This window comes from Vanessa atalanta, chromosome 12 (assembly GCF_905147765.1).
Source record: "Vanessa atalanta chromosome 12, ilVanAtal1.2, whole genome shotgun sequence".
Classification (NCBI taxonomy): domain Eukaryota; kingdom Metazoa; phylum Arthropoda; class Insecta; order Lepidoptera; family Nymphalidae; genus Vanessa; species Vanessa atalanta.
Window position 1 is genome coordinate 11,623,434 of NC_061882.1, and position 18,317 is coordinate 11,641,750.

Sequence of the window (18,317 nt, forward strand, 5' to 3'; positions counted from 1 at the left end):
TAAAAACTTTTTACCTGTAATTACGCTGACACATTCATATTTAAACTAGAGCAAAACAATCTTACTATAGCAATATGTTATATAGTTAAAAACCATTCAATTTTTCAAATTCTGTTTAATTGATTTCATTCAATAAAATGTTATGTGATTATTGTTAGTCTATCGCTACTTGGTAATTGAAATGTCAAAGTCACACATGGCATGTTGCGACTTGCGACGCATGTTGTTTACGAATTTATAACCTTAATACCAGTTGCTCATTTAAAATTATATTGATTATTGTAATCTGTAACAATTCAATTTATTATGATAATATTCAAAATATACTTCTTTTAATGTTCTATCACGATGGTAAAGCGCGTAAGTATAAATATTAATCATAAACAAGAATAAAATTCATTTCGAAGTCCGAATTTATTACTTTGATATTAAAATATAATTTATTCGTAGGCTATGAAGAATTCGGTTTTGAGTGGAGGAGAATCAAACATAATTAATGAAAATGGCAAGAGGCTTAACGATTTAGATAGTAAAGAAGGAATAAAACGTATAAAAACGAAAAGCTTATATCGTCAACCAACTGCTAACGAATTGAATAGGCTCCAGGAAACTGAGAATTTGTTTAACTCGAACTTATTTAGACTTCAAATTGAAGAGATACTGCAAGAAGTTAAGGTAAAAGAAAAAACTGTAAACAGAATTAAAGAATGGTTCTCAGACTTTAAAACACACTTATTATCCATACCTGAAGACGAAACTGAATATGATTTAAGTGAAAAATCGTTTGCTAAGCAACTAAATGTTAAACTACCAATCAGTAAAGAGCACAACAAAACAAAAGTTATGTTTAAATTTCACAAATTTACTGATGTCGAAATAGTTGGTTCATATGCCCTGGGATGTTCAATTAATTCAAAATTAATAGTTGATTTACAAGTTGCGGTACCAGCCGAGACTTATACTAAGAATGACTCAATAAATTATAAATACCATAAAAAGCGAGCTGCATATCTAGCTTATATTGCTTCTTATTTGACGCAAACAGACATAATAGAGGAATTAAAATATTCATTTTTAAATGGATGTGAAACAAAACCGTCCGTTGATATTAAACCCAGTGGAAAACTTGGCAATCATTTAGCTATGCGTCTGAATCTTGTGTGTGATGCTGAAGCATATAAATTGCACAGATTTAGTCCAACTCGGAATAATTTAAGAGAATCATGGTTGTATTCCACTGAAAATCAGGAAAATGTTTCTGAAATTGGTCCACCAACCCCATATTATAACAGCAGTGTGCTGTGCGATCTTACTGCATCATATAACCAAGATTTCCTAAAAGAAATATTGATAAACAGTGAAAATTTAAAACAGGCTGTAATTTTGCTTAAGATATGGATCAAGCAGCGTGATTTACAAGTATCTGGCTATGTGATCAGCATGTTGATTGCATACCTTGTACAGTCAAAGAGAATTAACAATATAATGAGCAGTTATCAAATTGTACGGAATGTTTGGATAGCATTGAGTAAGTTTATATTAATTTTTTTTTTTTTTTTTTTCTGGCTTTTATTTGTGCCAACAAGACACATTAATTATTTTACAATCCGAGCTATGCTCTTGTTACTGTTAGTGCCTAGTTTGTATGTACAATTACTCTACTATGCAGCATATTAACTGTACATCCATGTGATTTTTTATTGATCTTTATATAAATATTTCCCTTGTGTGGTTTACCCAACAAATAATTAACTTCTAAATCATTAACCATTTTAACTATAAATTTTGCACAGATTGGTAGATCATATTGGTAGATTAGTTAAATAATGCTGTAACTTCTTGTCAAATCAATTAAAAGATAAAGAAAAGAATCATTGTTTAATTAAACACTTGCTAAATAATTTTGATCAGTTAAACTATAAATTTATAAATGAAAAAGGCACTAAAAACTAACTAATTATGTTTTATCATCTTTTCCACTGACTATAGTGATATTCTTTTACATATAATCGTATGTCTGTACTCACAAAAGTACATTCCATGCTAAATTCTCGGCATCTATAGCCCAAGTCAAACTCGTGCTGAGAAGATGACTATGTTGGTATGAAATGAATAATTTAAGAATAAAGATATCAAAAATAAAAATAAATGATTATATTGGTTAATGCACAACAATAATTTAATGTGTGTGTAGTAAAATAAATATAAGTACATTTTAAATATTTGCTACACTTTTATTTAACTTTCTATTTAAAGAAGAAACATTTCATAATTCAGTGCAATCATTTTTTTTATTAACCGTCTGTGTTTATTTCATTGTGCCTACATTATATCTTGCAATTTAATAAAGAGAATGTCCTATAAAAGCTTATCTTTTTACTTACAGAATCATCGGAATGGGATTCAAAAGGCATAACTTTGAATAAAGACCAGAAAACACCATCAATAGAAGAGTTTCACCAGCATTTTCCCATCGTATTTGTTGATAAAACTGGCTATTACAATATATGCTGGCAGATGTGTAAGGGCACTTACTATGCTTTGAAGAGAGAATCTGCACTTGCAATAGAATTATTGGACAATGGAAAAATAAATGGCTTCATTCCATTGTTTATGACACCTGCCACAGATTTGTTGCAGTTCGATAATATACTGAGGTGAGAAAATATATACTTACATTAGCTGCCTTTCACGACTTCAATGAGTATTTTAACCTAACGGGTTCAAACAAAACCATCCACACAAATACATACAAAAAATACATAGAAATGGGTCCAACGGCTTCACAGGAGTCTAGTTTATACACAATATAAAGATATCCATAACCAACAATAACTCACCAGTGTACTGGCTGCCTTTTGAAGTGAAAATCACAGGATGGATACTAAACATTTAGTAACTAATTTTTTAACAACTAATTCAAATTTAAACAATTGTTTTTAATAAGTGAAACTAATTTAATCTACATACTATGTTTCAATTTCTTCTCAATTTGAGTGTTTTTTACGTTTGTTGCCTCATAACCTTTCTGCTGTCATGTGTGATTTGAAAAATTATATTATGCCTTTAGTCCTTGTCCAATAAGAAAAAATGGAATGTATAAGATCTTAAATCTGATTATGAATTGATATTATTTATTTTCTAAGAGTAATATTTGAAGGCAAATTGTTTTTCGTTTAAATTTCATATTATTTTATAAAACATAGTGCAATGAATACTATAAAATGCTTTTATTTCAGATTTGATAGTTTCCCTGAAGTGAAGGAAAATGTGTTAAGTAGAGTTTCGAAACAAACAAGAATTAACTATGGTCTTGATCATTTGTCACTGGTGACGGACACCCTGTATAACCTAATATCTAAGGGTCTTAGTAACAGAGTTGATTTGATACAGGAAATTGTTGAAGCAAATTTCTCTTGGCCAGTCAAAACTACATTGGAGAAAGCGAAAAAGGAAGGGTGAGGTTACATAACTCAGGAAAATTAGTTAAAGGACAAAACTAAACAAAATTACTCGTTTTTTTTTTTTTTTTTATTCAGATATGAAGAAAATTTGATGTTCGGTTTTATATTGAATGAAAATTCAATGAACATCGTCGACAGAGGACCACCGGCTAACATGCCTGAAGCGGAAGAGTTCAGGTAATTATTAAACAAATTGATAACCTGTTATAATTTCAGTTATCGTGGACTTCAATGTTATGTGCATACACCGAAGTAATATCGGGGTTCAAATGGCGAACGTAACCAGGGAATTGTTTTTTACAGTTCACAACTATAATTTTATTAGATCTGCTTACATAATATTAAGGAAAGGATTCAGGAAAGTGACAACTTCAATCAGCGCCATCTATCGCCGTCGGGTTGTAACATACGCAATTATACAATAAGTTCTTATATTGACCCTATAAAAAACTTGATTCTATAATAACTCAACCGTTACACATATGGTGAATATTATACAGTAAATGATTGGTACACAGTGTGCGCTCGTCTGAAACAATCACGAAATTATTGGTTAAATAGTAAAACAGTTTTGTAAATAAAAATAATATTACAATTATCTATAGGTTAAAATCAGCTTTGATTCTGCTTTACGTAAAACAAAATAGAAGTACTCGTTTTTAAATTTGTAATTTCTGTCACTGCAGTTTTATTTAATTTTGACTCTAAAGGAAAAAAAGCCCTTGTAATATTATTTCGTTCCGTGTCTTCGTCTGTCTGCCCGTCTGTTCGTTGAGAACGTTTTTTTCAGAAACACGTAGATGTATAAATTTGAGATAATATCAAATACTGAGGTCTGCGGTCCTTTAAACCTGTGAAAAATTAAAAACTCTAAGTCAAAAGATGTGGTGGGTTATGTCGCATTTCCAAACATTCGCACAAGGAGTCAAAACCTATACCCTGGAATCAAGAAATTTTGTAAGAAGTAATATCTTGTATCACAAGCTTCGGAACACATCCAAAACCGTAAATTTGTTGTTACATCAGTGTCTGTTTGTCTATCTGTTTGGTGGTACGGTATTCACAGTGTGCGAGTCCGCGATTCGCATTTTTGTTTTTTTAAATGTAGTAACACCTCAAGACAAATCATGTTAATAGAATCTGACGTTTAGGGCATTCTGGGGCGATAAGTCGGAACTGCGTCGGTTTCAAGACGGGTCCATCACGGAGGCGTGCGTGTGGCAAGAAGGCCCCGTCCTGCCGCAGATCCTGCAATATCTACTGCTACAGAAGTATGGTGAGGTTACATTTCTACTTACAACATTATATACCACTGTAGAGCAGACGCGAGAAAACCTCAGAAAGCACTTAAAATTTTAGGTCTGACGATGCTGAAGTAACCTTAAATATAAACTTAAAATAATTGAAAAATGCTGTATTATCTTCTTACACGTCTTCCTGACAATAATTTCTATGTGATACATATTTATATTAGACAGAAAGACGTATCACGCACAGATGCCATTTGATTGTCAACGGTCACCACCACATTGGCAAGTAGCATGGACATCGGCAGTGTCGTCGTGTGATGTCGCGTATACTGTGCCCGTTACCACTACGCTGACTCGCCTCCTTCGAGACGAGTAGGGCATCACTAGGAGTGATGTGAGTGGTGAGTGGCGAGTAACGCTGTGCGTGTGGGCAGGCGTCCCGGCGGCGCGGCTGCGGCACGTGGGCGGCGAGCTGGCGGCGCTGGACGCCGAGGGCGAGCCGGAGCCGCGCACGCGCGCCGTGCTGGCCGCCTTCGACGAGCTGCGCGCCCAGCTGCGCGAGCTCAGCCAGCTGCCGCTCGACGTCACCGCCGTGCACGGTGAGCCACGACCGATCGCGTCATATAAGTAAAAAGGGTGGCGCGATCATAGTCTCAAACATTTATATTCGTAATGGTTGACGAATATTATCATACAAATGCGATTGTCGGGGTGTCCGCAGGCATATCCCCGGTGTTCAGCTACTGCGAGCCGTTCCCGGCGCGCGCGGCGGGCGCGGGGGGCGCGGGGGGCGCGGCGGGCGCGGGGCGGGGCTTGCGGCGCGGTGACGTCACGCTGCTGGCGGGCGGCGCCGCCTACACGCCCGTCAACAGGGCCGTGCTGGAGCTGAGTGAGTGTTGTTAATTGTCTTTATTAATATGTCTAGGCTGTCAAAGCACTTTTGAATTGTTATTTAACAAACTATTTAAAGTAAAGCTGCCACTTAGGACACTAATGACTGTTATAATATAATAGTATTATGTTGTGTAGTATATGATTTGGATATCCACTCTTCACACTGAAATATATAATGTGCACGGGTAGAACCGACACAGATTACGTTATAAAGTTATTAAAAATATAGTAATGACTATATTTATTACAACATTACTAAAATAATCTTATTTCAGCTTACAGCGGAAAGTGGCCGGGTGATTTGGAAGCGTTCCGCTGCCTCAAAGCGGCCTTCCACTTCCAAATAGCAGAGCGTCTAAAGAAGCAGTACTCTCTCCCGACCCAAGCCTACGACTCGCATGTCGACGTGCTCAAAAACGGTCTAGTCTTCCGTCTTCAGATCGCTCACCCCAAGGAGATAACACTCCTACGGAGACAAGTGGAGGGGGGCGTGGTGAAGTTCAAGGAGAGCGCAGAGAGTGTGGAGCTGGAGCGCGAGACCGTGGCGCTGCCCAGGCTGCGGGGGGCCCTGCACGGGTAAATATATCTACACTCATAGCGAAGCCGAAGAGTCGGCTTGAACGCGCTCAACAAGGTATCGATCAATCGTGTAAAAAAAATACTCGTAGCGCTTTAATCGAGGGAGGATTCCAACTTACTGAAATCGAAGTACGCTAATTAAAGAAAAACATCAAACAAGAATAAAAAATAATTCGAACGTAATATAGTCGAGACGTAAAAATGATCTCGAAATGATTACGTCCAAAAGAGAAACAGTACAGGTCGGAGCGATAACCGGTCCGTCCCGTCGCAGACTGCAGCGGCGCCACCCCGGCTTCGGCGCCACGGCGCGCCTGCTGCGGCGCTGGCTGGCGAGCCACCTGCTGGCGCCGCACTTCGCGCCCGAGCTGAGCGCGCTGCTGGCGGCGGCCGCGGCCGAGCGCGCGGGCGGCGCGCGCGCCGGCGCCGAGCGCGCCGCCCTGCTGCGCGCGCTGCGCCTGCTGGCCGACACCGACTGGTCGCGGGACGCGCTGCTGCTCGACCTCGGCGGCGACCTCGCCAGTGAGTGCCGCCGCCGCCGCCGCCCTCGGCGCCCCCGCCGCCCGCGCCTCGACGCTGACGGTTGCTCCGATCGTTCCAGAGGAGGAGATGGCGGACATCGAGCGGCGCCTCCGGGCGCAGTCGCCGCGGTCGAGCATGTGCGTGTGGGCGGCGGGCGCGGACGCGGGCGCGGGCCCCCCGGGCGCCGTGCTGCGCCGCGCGCGGGGCCTGGCGCGCGCCGCGCTGCGGCACGTGCGGGCCGGCGGGGACGTGCTGGTGGGTACCGCCGTTCTCCTCGCGTGGCGGGGCCCGCCCTCCGGTCCTAACGGTTCGCTCGGCGCAGGAGGTGTTCGTGCCGTCGCTGCGCGGCTACGACGCGCTGGTGCGGCTGCGGGGGCGGCGGCGCGGGGGAGCGGGCGCGGCCGGGGCGGCGGACGGCGAGGGCTTCATTCCGGTCGTCGAGTTCGATCCCGTGCAGAAATATTTGGACGAGTTGAGAGTGAGTTATTTTTATTTTGACTTCGAATTCGACTTATGCGATCCACGTTATTTTTCCTCACCCGAGCATCCCAATTATCAAGTATAAGTATATATATTAGTTCGGCACGTTCCAAAAACCTTAAAACCTCCTTTTCGAGTCCTACGTGTTTCGTTTTTTGTTGTCAAAAATAAGTTTTTTACATCTACTGATGCCGAGGATGAGGGCATATCCTTCATTCTCTGAACTTTTCAAAACCGATCTGTTTTCGGCCTCATCTCGATCTACAAGACTACTGTTTGTGTCCCCTTTAGAATTTAGTAAGTGTCGTACACTGCTGCGTTTGTTTCTTCGAGACGCACTTTAAGTAGCACATCGATTTCTAGGTGGAAGAACAGCTGGATGTTTTGGCATTTTCATAGTACTTTGGTTGCTTTTATGATGTGGAAGGACTTCGAACGACAACAACAATAACTTGTGGCTTGTGGCACTGTGACTGTTTTAGGATTGACAGGTTCAATCATTTACATATCTGCTTATTAGTGCCGGCGATTGGAGGTATTCGCTTTGTAGAAAGGTTAGTAAGGTAGTAGTAAAAGTAGGTTATGATTCAAAATAAAACTTCTTGGTGATAGAGCTTCGTGCAAGCCCGTTTGGTTAGGTACCACTCATCAGATATTCTACCAATACTTAGTATCGTTGTATTCCGGTTCAATGTCCCGATGTTGGTAGCATATTGCCGATGTATGATTGGTCAATATTATTTCCAGTACAAATGCTTATGAGTTAATTATTATATTTAGTAACATTTATTATTTATATTCCAGTCAGCATATGACGACTTCGCAGTGTTCTTCTACGACGAGTACGGAGGGGATGTCATCGCGGTCCTGTGGAAGCCAGATATTCACGAACCTAGAGAATTTCAGGTAATGATTGATAATTCATACAATTATTATACACACGATTTCCTACCAAGTTTCACCCGCACCACCTAGATGTTCGAACATGCACAACAGCGCGATTTTTAAGACATTTTCTGCCTCGCCTAAAGCACTTTCGCCGACGGTTTTTCCGAACCGATAAGACTTGGGAATCTTCAAGAAAAGAGCGTACTCCTTCCTTAAAGGCTCGCAACGTATCTGCAAGCCCCTCGGTGCTGCAGATGTCCATGTTAGTCACTTTCGATCAGATGAACCTCACGTCGTTTGCCACCTATCACATTAAAAAAAAAGTCAAGGATGCATTTTCGGCGTTTTTTGAAGACATTTTTTATGAGGGTATAAATAAATTAATTGAAAGATCTGAACAACCTGTATCCGCCTTGTACGCGAATATATTGAAAAGAAAAATAATTTGCTTTTTTTATTTCTCCCCTATTCCGCGAACATAAAAACGCTCCCTCGTACATATATTAAAACAAGTTGTTCATGTCTCAACATTAGCTCAAATACGACATTTAATCTTGTGAAACATCTACGTTAAGATGAGAGAATTGTAATTATAATATCATGTCGTGGTGAATGGCGTGAGTTGAGGACAATAATATAAATAATATAATAAATTGAGCAACGTTACTAACAAGGTTATACACTAACAAAAAGTACTGGGATCAGGAGGATCTATTGATATAAGATATATAAATTTCGAGGTGACCCAGTGGATAGAAACCCTCAATCTTACCCGAAGACTGGATTTAATTCTTAGCGGTTCTTGTTAGAATCTGTATGTCGAACCAATGTATATAAATGATTTCAGACATTAAACGCGAACGCATTAATGCCCGTGACAATAAACGGAGAGACGAAGTACAAAGTGAACATCGAGGCCATTCTTGAAGACTTCCGGATCCTCGGCGAAGGTCTCGTGATCGAAGTGAGCCAACCAACCGAGTGACGACGCCTTCTACATTATTTTATTCAAATAGGTTTGGCAGACTGGCAAATGGGCCACCTGATGGTAAGTGGCAACCACTGTCCATAGACATCACCGCTGTAAATTGTAAGTATTGCTTGCATTGCTAACGCACCACTTTGGGAACTAAGATGTTACGTCTCTGGTTGAGTGGGCGATACCTTCAGACGGGCTTGCACAAAGCCATACCACCTACATTCATAAAAAAGTATAGAAACTTGTTGTTTGTTGTACTTGTTAAAATAAAAAATAAAAAATTGCAAATAATTGTTTTTTTTTTTCAATAACTTATTTATTTATTTGGGAAACAAACAATTATAATTACACTTAATAGAAAAAAAACAAATATAAGAAAAACATAAATCAATCAAGTTTCCACTTAAAATTAATACAAACAAATGACAACTTACATTAAAAATAAAAACAAAAACAGAAAGTATAAAAAGCAAGTAAAACAGTTATAGTTTAGTAATATGACGTAAACTAAATTTAAATTCACTAATTTTTGAGTTAAATATATCTAATTCTTTACAATGTATGTTATAATTTTTACACGCACGTAACAAGAACATATTCTTCGAATAGGCACACTTACAAAGGGGTACAAAAAATAAAGTTTGGTTTCTCGCGTTAAGGCGGGGACATTTAAAAAGTTTTTTAAATGTTTTTTAAAAGTAAAAAGACATTTAACGGGATGATACCAGAGATATCACTATTTTTAGTATTATCGGAAAATCCACCTCTAAATCGCAAATGTTTCAAAAATTTTGACTGAATTTTTTCTATTTTATTTTTATACGTTTTATAAAAAGGGTTCCAAACTGTAGAGCAATATTCCAAGATAGACCTAACAAAAGCATTAAAAAGTAAAATAATGGTAAAGGTAATGTTTCTTAACACAAGCGCACATATCTAACATTTCACAAATTAAATATGAAGTGAGCTCTAAACACTATGCACATTGTCCATAATGTAGAATATACACCAATACCCGTGAAAAAATTCATCCTTGTATACGAGAAAAACTTAAAAATGTTTAAAGACAAGTGTACTTTATGATAATCTTTATAAAGCGTAACAAAGGATCTTCTAAAGTGATTCTTGTACTCATTTAAGTATTTATAGTCGAGTCGTTGGGGCATTAGCATTAGCAGCCCGTAAATGTCTCACTGCTGGGATAAAGGCCTCCTCTCCCTTTGAGGAGAAGGTTTGGAGCATATTCCACCACGCTGCTCCAATGCGGGTTGGCGGAATACACATGTGGCAGAATTTCGTTGAAATTAGACACATGCAGGTTTCCTCACGATGTTTTCCTTTACCGCCGAGCACCAGATGAATTATAAACACAAATTAAGCACATGAAAATTCAGTGGCGCCTGCCTGGGTTTGAACCCGAAATCATCGGTTAAGATGCACGCGTTCTAACCACTGGGCCATCTCGGGGGCATCGTTGGGTCATACGTGTAATAATTGTCAATCCAGACAATGTTAAGTGGACTTAATTACTGCATGTTTTTGTTATAATTATCTTGTTAGTAAATATAACAGCGAGAACAAATGGAAGTACATAATACCTATAGAACACCTAATATGTGGTAGGACTGTTTATAAGGTCATTTTGTTACCACGACATATTCAGACCGCCAAAAGGGAAAACTTAGTATTGTGTTCCGATTTGTAGGTTGAGTGAGACTGTGTCTGTGGGCGGTGGTGAACACCTACCATAAGGTGTCCCCTTTACAAGGCCATGTGGCATTTAGTATAATTCTTGATTCCTTTTCCGATTGGTAGGTATATATATATGGTAGGTATGTGTATATAAACCCAACTGGACTTTTTCAAAGTTTGTAACTTACAAATGTTTTTATTCATATTTCTATTTGAAACGGTCTGATGCGATCGTTTTGCCAGTGTAATCACAAAGTAAATTTACTATCATATATCCTTTGAGCGCACGTACACCATATAAGAGGTTAATAATTTTAACAGTGACACCTCACATTAAAAAACGAAAGACGCTTGTATTAGTACCAGGTAGCGTAGAATGAAATGTGTCCGTCACTGGTTGGCGGGTATATAAGTATCGAAAGAATAGAAAGAAAGAAAAGTTCTAGAACTTAAACTACGATTTTAAAGGTGTGCTGTGGCGTGTGGTGTGGTATTCACACATTAACACTATAAAACAATTATAAATCATTCGTTTATTGTTATTATCAACATTAAGTTACAAATACAAAATATAATATATATATAATATGTGATAAGTGTTCATTCATAATGTATCGTATTGAAACTTGTGGACGATACTGAGGAGAGTGCCGACAAGGACTAGGAGGCAAGCGGCGGCGGGAGCGCCGGCGGCGCCCGGCTCGGCGGTGGCGTTGGTGCGCACGAAGAAGGGCAGCTCGGCCAGGCCGGCGCTGTAGCCGCGCAGCCACGTCGGGCCCTGGATTATATTCGAAGTATTCCCTCGGTCGAGCCAATTGCCCGCTGGGAGATAGATGTCTCGCGAAGTCGCACCCTCTACGATTACAGGTGCCACTAGGATGTTCTCGCCTAGGAGATACTCTGAAAATAAGACATAATGGTTTAGTTGTTAGGTGTTAAATCGTACATGTGTGCCATATATAACTCTGGAGGAACTTATGAAATACACTCCAAAGAACAAACCTTCTCTCGAGAAGAACTAGATATTAGAAAAAGCTTCGTCCGTCAGTTCCGCAATGTCTGCATGCAGGTGGTCCAGTGTACCAATATTAAGTTGGTATGCGCAGTTGATTTGGCAGGTGACTTTAATTCATTGTTTATATTTTTGCATTATCATTGTCAAGTTGAGCGCTAACTAGCGGCAAATGATAACGCGAAGGATATACAAACTTCCAAAAAATACATATACGTCCCGATTTCCATGGTGATCGGTCAAATGGTGTTGAGTTCTTATTATATCTAACAAAAATAACGACGTATTTTCATATATAATATTATGTCCGTGTCGCAGTAAAAAGGAGGGTCCTTATGATCGTGCGAGAGATGATCTACTTCATCGTCGTGTTAAAGATATAGTTACATAGTTTCGGGATTCGTTCGCGTCCGATCGCCGTCACACTCACCGTCCCACACGGCGAGCGCGGTGCGGTCGTCGGGCGCGACCCACCAGACGGGCGCGTTGACGGGCGCGCCCTCGCTCACGGCGCGCTGCAACGCCTTTATGATTTCGGGAGCGTATTGCGTGTGGAGGTCGACGAACTTCTTGCTTATTGCGATGGTCTTGTAATCAAATACTATTTTATTTACGTGTATGTGGACAAAACTGCCTCGTAATATTTAGTGGTTTAAAATTAAATCCACGTAATTATACGTATAACTTCTGGTAGAAAAATATTATAGAGAATAATGGTTTTATTGTCAAGAAAATTTTCACAATTCAGTTTAGTGACATTAAACTCAGCGGCATAAACGGTCGGAAGGTTTATACGACTTATAAAGGTTTATACTGCTCTTTTAGTACATTTTGGTTACCTTCAAAGTGTTATGTTCGCATATCAAAAGTATTACTTTTAGCTAAGACATTGCATACGGACTTACTCAAATTCAAATTCATTTGTTCAATGATTTACGATTTTATGATAAAGAGACCCAAATACGATTCGGTATTTTTTTTATGTCACATTTGTTTGGTGGACTGGCAAATGGGCCACCAGATGGTATGTGGTCACCACTGTACTCACATTGGTACTCACATTGGTACTGTAAGAAATATTAATCGTTCCTTATATTATCAATGCGCAATTAACCTTAGAAACTACGATGTCATATCTCTGTACCTGTAGTTACACTGGCTCACTTTAATGGAAGTCAATTTTCGTTCCTCAGATGTCTGTAGTTGTAATTTGCCATTTAAATCGAAAATACCGGAGGGAATCAGTAATTACAAGAATATGGGACGTGCCATTTTAAGACTAGATCTTTTGGTTAGTTGCGTATTGATGTGCTAAGGAGTTGTTTATATTTCTTGCATTAGTGTGTGTGATGCTTTCTCGTCTACCTACTAAAATAAATATTTATGAGATGAGCAGTCTTACTTCGTTGTCGTAGTCCCAAGGCACGTAAGAGAATTGCATGCTCGGCATGAAGGTGTTAGCTTGTAACCACCTGATGAATAGCTCACGAGATGGCGCACCAGAATAACCGTTACCGCCTATCATATCCGGCAAGACGAGGGTGTATCCGTTCATGTTCATTTGAAGCAAGGTCGTGATGAGAGTTGGCAGTCCGTTATCAAACGTCCAGAACGAGTCCTTATCGATCATGCGTACGAAGATTGGAAGGTCTTGGGTTCTAAAAAATATTGTTATCTTAAGACGATGATATTAAGCGTACAGGATGCCTGACTGATGCAAATTATCGCAGATTACGGTTAATGAAATAAATTATTATTAAAAAAGTAGTATATTTACCCGTATCCCGATCTCACTTCAACTAAACTTCCAAATGAAGCGACAGCCCTAACATAATCAGCCGTTATGGTTTCTGGTTGTAAATCGATATCTCCTTGTAGAACCGGAACCTAGTAGAGTAAAAAATATATATTATTACGAAGAAAGAAGAACGAATTAATTTGGCATCACATTTTATTGATGGACTTATCCTCGCGATGTTACTAAATCAATTATCAAGAAAAAGCAAATAAAATTGATGATGAATTTTGAACCTGCGAGATCTTACTCGTTATATCCACATCTACATATTCGCCATAATGTATAATTTAGTTTCCGGTTGTTCCTTTAATTATATGACCTATGATGTTTAAGGAGGTAAGTATGTATATAATAAAAATGTAAACAAATAAGACATTTAATTAAAATCGTTAATTTTTGGTTACGAAATGAATTGGTTACTAAAGGACCCGTGGTAAATTAACTAGAAATTAATATACCCCAGGTGACCAACTGGTTTCTCCACCGTCGAACTTATAACTGTCGATTCCATGTTGCCTTTGTAGCTGAACCAGTCTGCTAACGTACCACTCGCGTACAGCAGGTTTTGTGAAGTCGATGTACGCGGCTGTGGTACCGTTATCATTCCACCAGCTCGTCTCCACTGAGTTAGCTTCAGACGTCACCAAGTAACTGTGCAATATCATTTTCACTACTTTGTCAGAATTAAAATATATTTTATTTACATTAAAATCAGCCACAATCCCTTTATGCAATAATAAATGCATAGACTATATAGGTAAAATGGTTTTAAGTTTTTTTTTCATAACGATTGAAATATTTTTGATACTTTTTTATAGTAATTTGTTGTGTTACATGAAAATCTTACCCCAAATTTTTCGCATCGGTGTACCAAGGCTCGCACCCCTTATTTATAAATGGATGAGCCCAAACTGTTACATTAAATCCTTTGGATTTCAAACTGTTCACCGTAGCCAACATGCTAGGGAATCTGTTAACATCTATAGTTAAAGAACCGTAGCATATTTCCCAAAGGTCATCGATTTCTAACTGACAGTTGGGGAAACCACGTTTAACAATCTCATCAGCGAATTGGAGAACGACTTCATGGTTGACATCTTGCTTATAACGAGCCCATGTAGACCAGATCGGATAGGTGACCATTCTCTCGTTCGGATATCCACTTGGTTTTTTTAATATTTTATAAACGGCATATTCATGGGCCTGGCGGGCGTTTTCGAATATTCCTATGGTGTAAATCAAATAGTTTTGCGCTCTTTTAGATGAGTATGGTGGTTTGACTTGTGCAATGAAACATGTTCCATTTTGGACTGCGTTGTTTTGGTCGACGAATAGCGGAACCTTTTTATCAAAGAAATAAAATAAGCCTTCTGAACTTAACCAGTAGGGTTCCGCTATACCACAGTTATCAGCTTCTTTGGTAACGTAGGAGTATTCTTTAAACTTGAGCTTCTCGATGGGCCAGTATTGTTGCTTCTGCTGTGGCCCTCCATACCAGTTACTAGAACCTAAACAAGCAGCGAGATATAACTTAAAAAAATGAATATTTTTCCTTTTCGGTCAACTTATTTTTATCATATCGGTGACTCCTAGCGTGCGTCCTAAATTATGAGCGATTTCGCCGCGTACGTAGCAACTGTTAAAAATACTCCAAATGTTTACACTTATTTGTACGAGCGAATCAACGCACACGAATTAGCATTAGTCATTCAGGACTCACACTTAAAGTATTTCGATACTTTCGACTTTAAATACGTATTTTGAATTAAATTGTAAATATTTTACAAATAAAGGTTTTTCAAAAGGGGTAATAATATGGTTCAGAGGAAATATGAAATAACGTTTGAAATATTTTTTGCGTCAATTAAAGACATATTTATTTACCCAAATCGATGCAATCCACTAGCCGTGTTGAAGTCGGCGCCTGCCAGGTTACGGTTAAGACGACACCCTCCCTGGGAGTGGTGACTTTTTCGTTGGTGATTGATAGGGTGATATTATTCGAGAAGGATATTTCGAATCGTGAAGCTACAAGGGCACGACGAGTTTCGTTACGTCGTCCCATAGAGGTGGATAGGACTGTCTGGACACCATCTGTTAAGGAACCAATGTTTAGTACGTGGCGTCGATTCGTGGCGTCCATTAATTAGTATGGCAATGTTAAATAGTATACTCTAAACCAGAGGAGTAAAGAAAAATAAACTATAGATTTGAATAGGAGCGATATTATTGGTGTTTTTAAATTTTAAAATTATAATTTTTTTTTTAATTTGGGTCGGCGAATTAAAGTTGTTTCATGTTTCCTACTTTTTTTTTTTGATTTGAGTAGAGCAAAAGTGGTGGAATGTGCTCCGAACCGTCTCTAAAGCTATCTCTAGATGGAGCTATTGATATGAAAAGCATGTATGTTCTTTTATAAAAGATTCCTGATTTTAATAAAATAATGATGATTCATATATTATTATGTGTACATCGAATATTATCCCTATTATCTTTAATTACTTACTTTTAACAGCAATTAGTCTGATTTCGCCATTAGAGTCATCGTCCACTGTGACTGTTAGTGCGGTAGTGCTGTAAATGGTGTGTGTAGCTGAGCGGACGTTCGCAATCGCACACAGAGCTAGCGCTGTGAACACTGGAAAAAAGTTTTTATATCAACCGACTTAATAAATCAATAAAATAAATAATAATAAATAAATAATTATTGGACAACATCACATACATTACACTGATCCCAATTAAAGTAGCTAATGCACTTGTGTTATGGAAAATCAGAAGTAACGACGGTACCACATACACCCAGACCCAAGACAACATAGAAAACTAATGAACTTTTTCTACATCGACTCGGCCAGGAATCGAGCCCGGGACCTCGGAGTGGCGTACCCATGAAAACCGGTGTACTCACTACTCGACCACGGACACGCCTTGAAGGTGTAACTGAATATCTATTTGAAACATAATCGAAAAAAACTTCGTAACTTAACACAACATATTATTGTAATTTCGAAGCTTCCGAAACTAAGGTTTTGTTGTTTAGCGGTGAAATATCTAATGAGTACTCGCTTAGGTTACTTAAATAGGCTTGGACAATATAAAACTACGTCAAGAACAGATACACTTAATTTTTTTAAATACGCTTATAATATCTATTTAATCAATAGTGGTATATATGGTGCTAGTATGTCCGACGCCAAACTCTGATTATGTTGGATTTGCCGTTAAACGGATAATGGAGTTAGGAAATAGAGAAAGCACTTCTGTTTGCTTATACATTTTAATATTTCCTATATCGTATTTAGTCTCACTGATAGTGAGTGAAGCAAGATTCATCATTTTAAGGATATCGTGATAAGCCTTTGTTTAAGTAAATTTTATATTTTTTATTAAACACCTAGTTATATCATCTACTTCGGTCAATACTTTTTTTGCAATAGTAAAAACAAATATAGTAGTTTACCTACCTTCTAAATAGCGAATACTAAATATAATACTGTGACAGAGTACTATTTTAGAGATAAAAATATAAATTAATTAGTAGGCACATAGGTTTATTTTGCTCACCGTATAATCTGCCCATGGTGGCGGCGCGTCCAGACACAACTGACCGCAACTCTTCAAAATCTTTGAATATGTGCAGTTTGTGTTATCTTTGCACTTAATTGCTATGATAAGGTACTTTTCTCACTGACTGTTTATTAGTTTTTTCCGTAGATTCGCTTATTTAAGCAAGTCTTAAATACATCTACGCCTACTATCGTTTTCATAGTTACTTTTCAAATATTTTTAGTACAATCATTCGTTTTTAATACTTAAATTTTAAGCCAAGATGGTAAGGGCGGCGATGGTGTTTTTCCCAAACCTACTCAACCTTTGGAAGCAATAAGACAAATTTAGATGACGAGAAAATGTATTAAATATATGGGAATTTAATTTAAATCAGTCGCTGCCACTTGTTAATGTCTGATTGAATGCATATTAAGTCAGACTTTTTTACCATGCAATTGTTTGGAGAACATAATATTTAAGCAAAAAAAAAACTCGACTCTCAGTCGTCATATATGTCTTTAGTAATAACATTTGACATCTCACGTTGGTAATAAGCAAGATTAATTTAATATTCTCTCGGAAAATTGGTTGTTATCATTTCTCTCATTGGTTAAATCAAATAGCGCGCGCTTTTCCGGCTTCATGTTACACACTTCCGTCCCTATTCTTTTTTAAATTCACATTAAATACACTTCCACGAAATGCAGGAAAACCAGAGGAATGATGTTACACATCAATAAAATTAAAATGAATGTTATTAATAATTATCAATGTAAAATTACGTAATAATTACAAATACATAGTGACTACAATTGCGTACTATTCCCTACAAACTAATCAAATAGCAACCGTCTTGTATATGAATGATTGTTTAGTATTCCGTTTCATAAAATGAATAGGCTTAAAGACTCATAAACAATATCGTCGGTCTGTTTAATAAACTGAGTTTGGAGTTTTATAATACCAAACCATGAATTTACTTTAAAATGTCAAGAACATTTCCTTCAATGGTGTATTAAAATATTTTGTTAAACACATTTTAGATGTTATGCTTTTACATTTTAAATTAATAAGCATTATATAATATTTACTACATCATAATGTTAAATGAAGTAAATGTTTTAAGTCCAGGTGTGTATTTACGACTATAATCTGAAGACATCGACGTTCAACTGAAATCTCTTGTATTGAAAACATGTGCGAAGCA

The 18,317-nt window shown here is 38.0% G+C and overlaps 2 protein-coding genes across 2 annotated transcripts; one reads left to right on the plus strand and one right to left on the minus strand.

Moving 5' to 3' along the window:
- The first annotated feature begins 216 nt into the window (after positions 1-216).
- Positions 217-9,325, plus strand: LOC125067932 (nucleolar protein 6). Its single transcript, XM_047676830.1, has 14 exons — positions 217-360; positions 451-1,528; positions 2,387-2,657; positions 3,240-3,458; positions 3,540-3,641; positions 4,616-4,740; positions 5,149-5,313; positions 5,436-5,603; positions 5,884-6,184; positions 6,462-6,709; positions 6,789-6,964; positions 7,032-7,187; positions 7,994-8,095; positions 8,925-9,325. Exons 1-14 carry the CDS (start codon positions 349-351, stop codon positions 9,060-9,062), a joined length of 3,261 nt encoding a protein of 1,086 aa, XP_047532786.1. The 5' UTR covers positions 217-348; the 3' UTR covers positions 9,063-9,325.
- Positions 9,326-11,263: 1,938 nt separating this feature from the next.
- On the minus strand, positions 11,264-17,191 carry LOC125067674 (myogenesis-regulating glycosidase-like). The gene is made up of 9 exons (XM_047676389.1): positions 17,126-17,191; positions 16,065-16,196; positions 15,443-15,652; positions 14,406-15,066; positions 14,017-14,209; positions 13,538-13,647; positions 13,163-13,418; positions 12,191-12,347; positions 11,264-11,648 (listed from the first exon to the last, which is right to left on the minus strand). The coding sequence occupies exons 1-9, from the start codon at positions 17,139-17,141 to the stop codon at positions 11,353-11,355; spliced, it is 2,031 nt and encodes a 676-aa protein (XP_047532345.1). The 5' UTR covers positions 17,142-17,191; the 3' UTR covers positions 11,264-11,352.
- Positions 17,192-18,317: the final 1,126 nt, after the last annotated feature.

Coding starts and splice junctions, on each gene's coding strand:
- LOC125067674 (XM_047676389.1), bottom strand. Junction 14,210..14,405: donor ACCGATGCGAAAAATTTGGG/GTAAGATTTTCA, acceptor GATATTGCACAG/TTACTTGGTGACGTCTGAAG. Junction 13,419..13,537: donor GAAGTGAGATCGGGATACGG/GTAAATATACTA, acceptor AATATTTTTTAG/AACCCAAGACCTTCCAATCT.
- LOC125067932 (XM_047676830.1), top strand. Junction 5,604..5,883: donor CAGGGCCGTGCTGGAGCTGA/GTGAGTGTTGTT, acceptor ATCTTATTTCAG/CTTACAGCGGAAAGTGGCCG. Junction 7,188..7,993: donor AATATTTGGACGAGTTGAGA/GTGAGTTATTTT, acceptor TTTATATTCCAG/TCAGCATATGACGACTTCGC.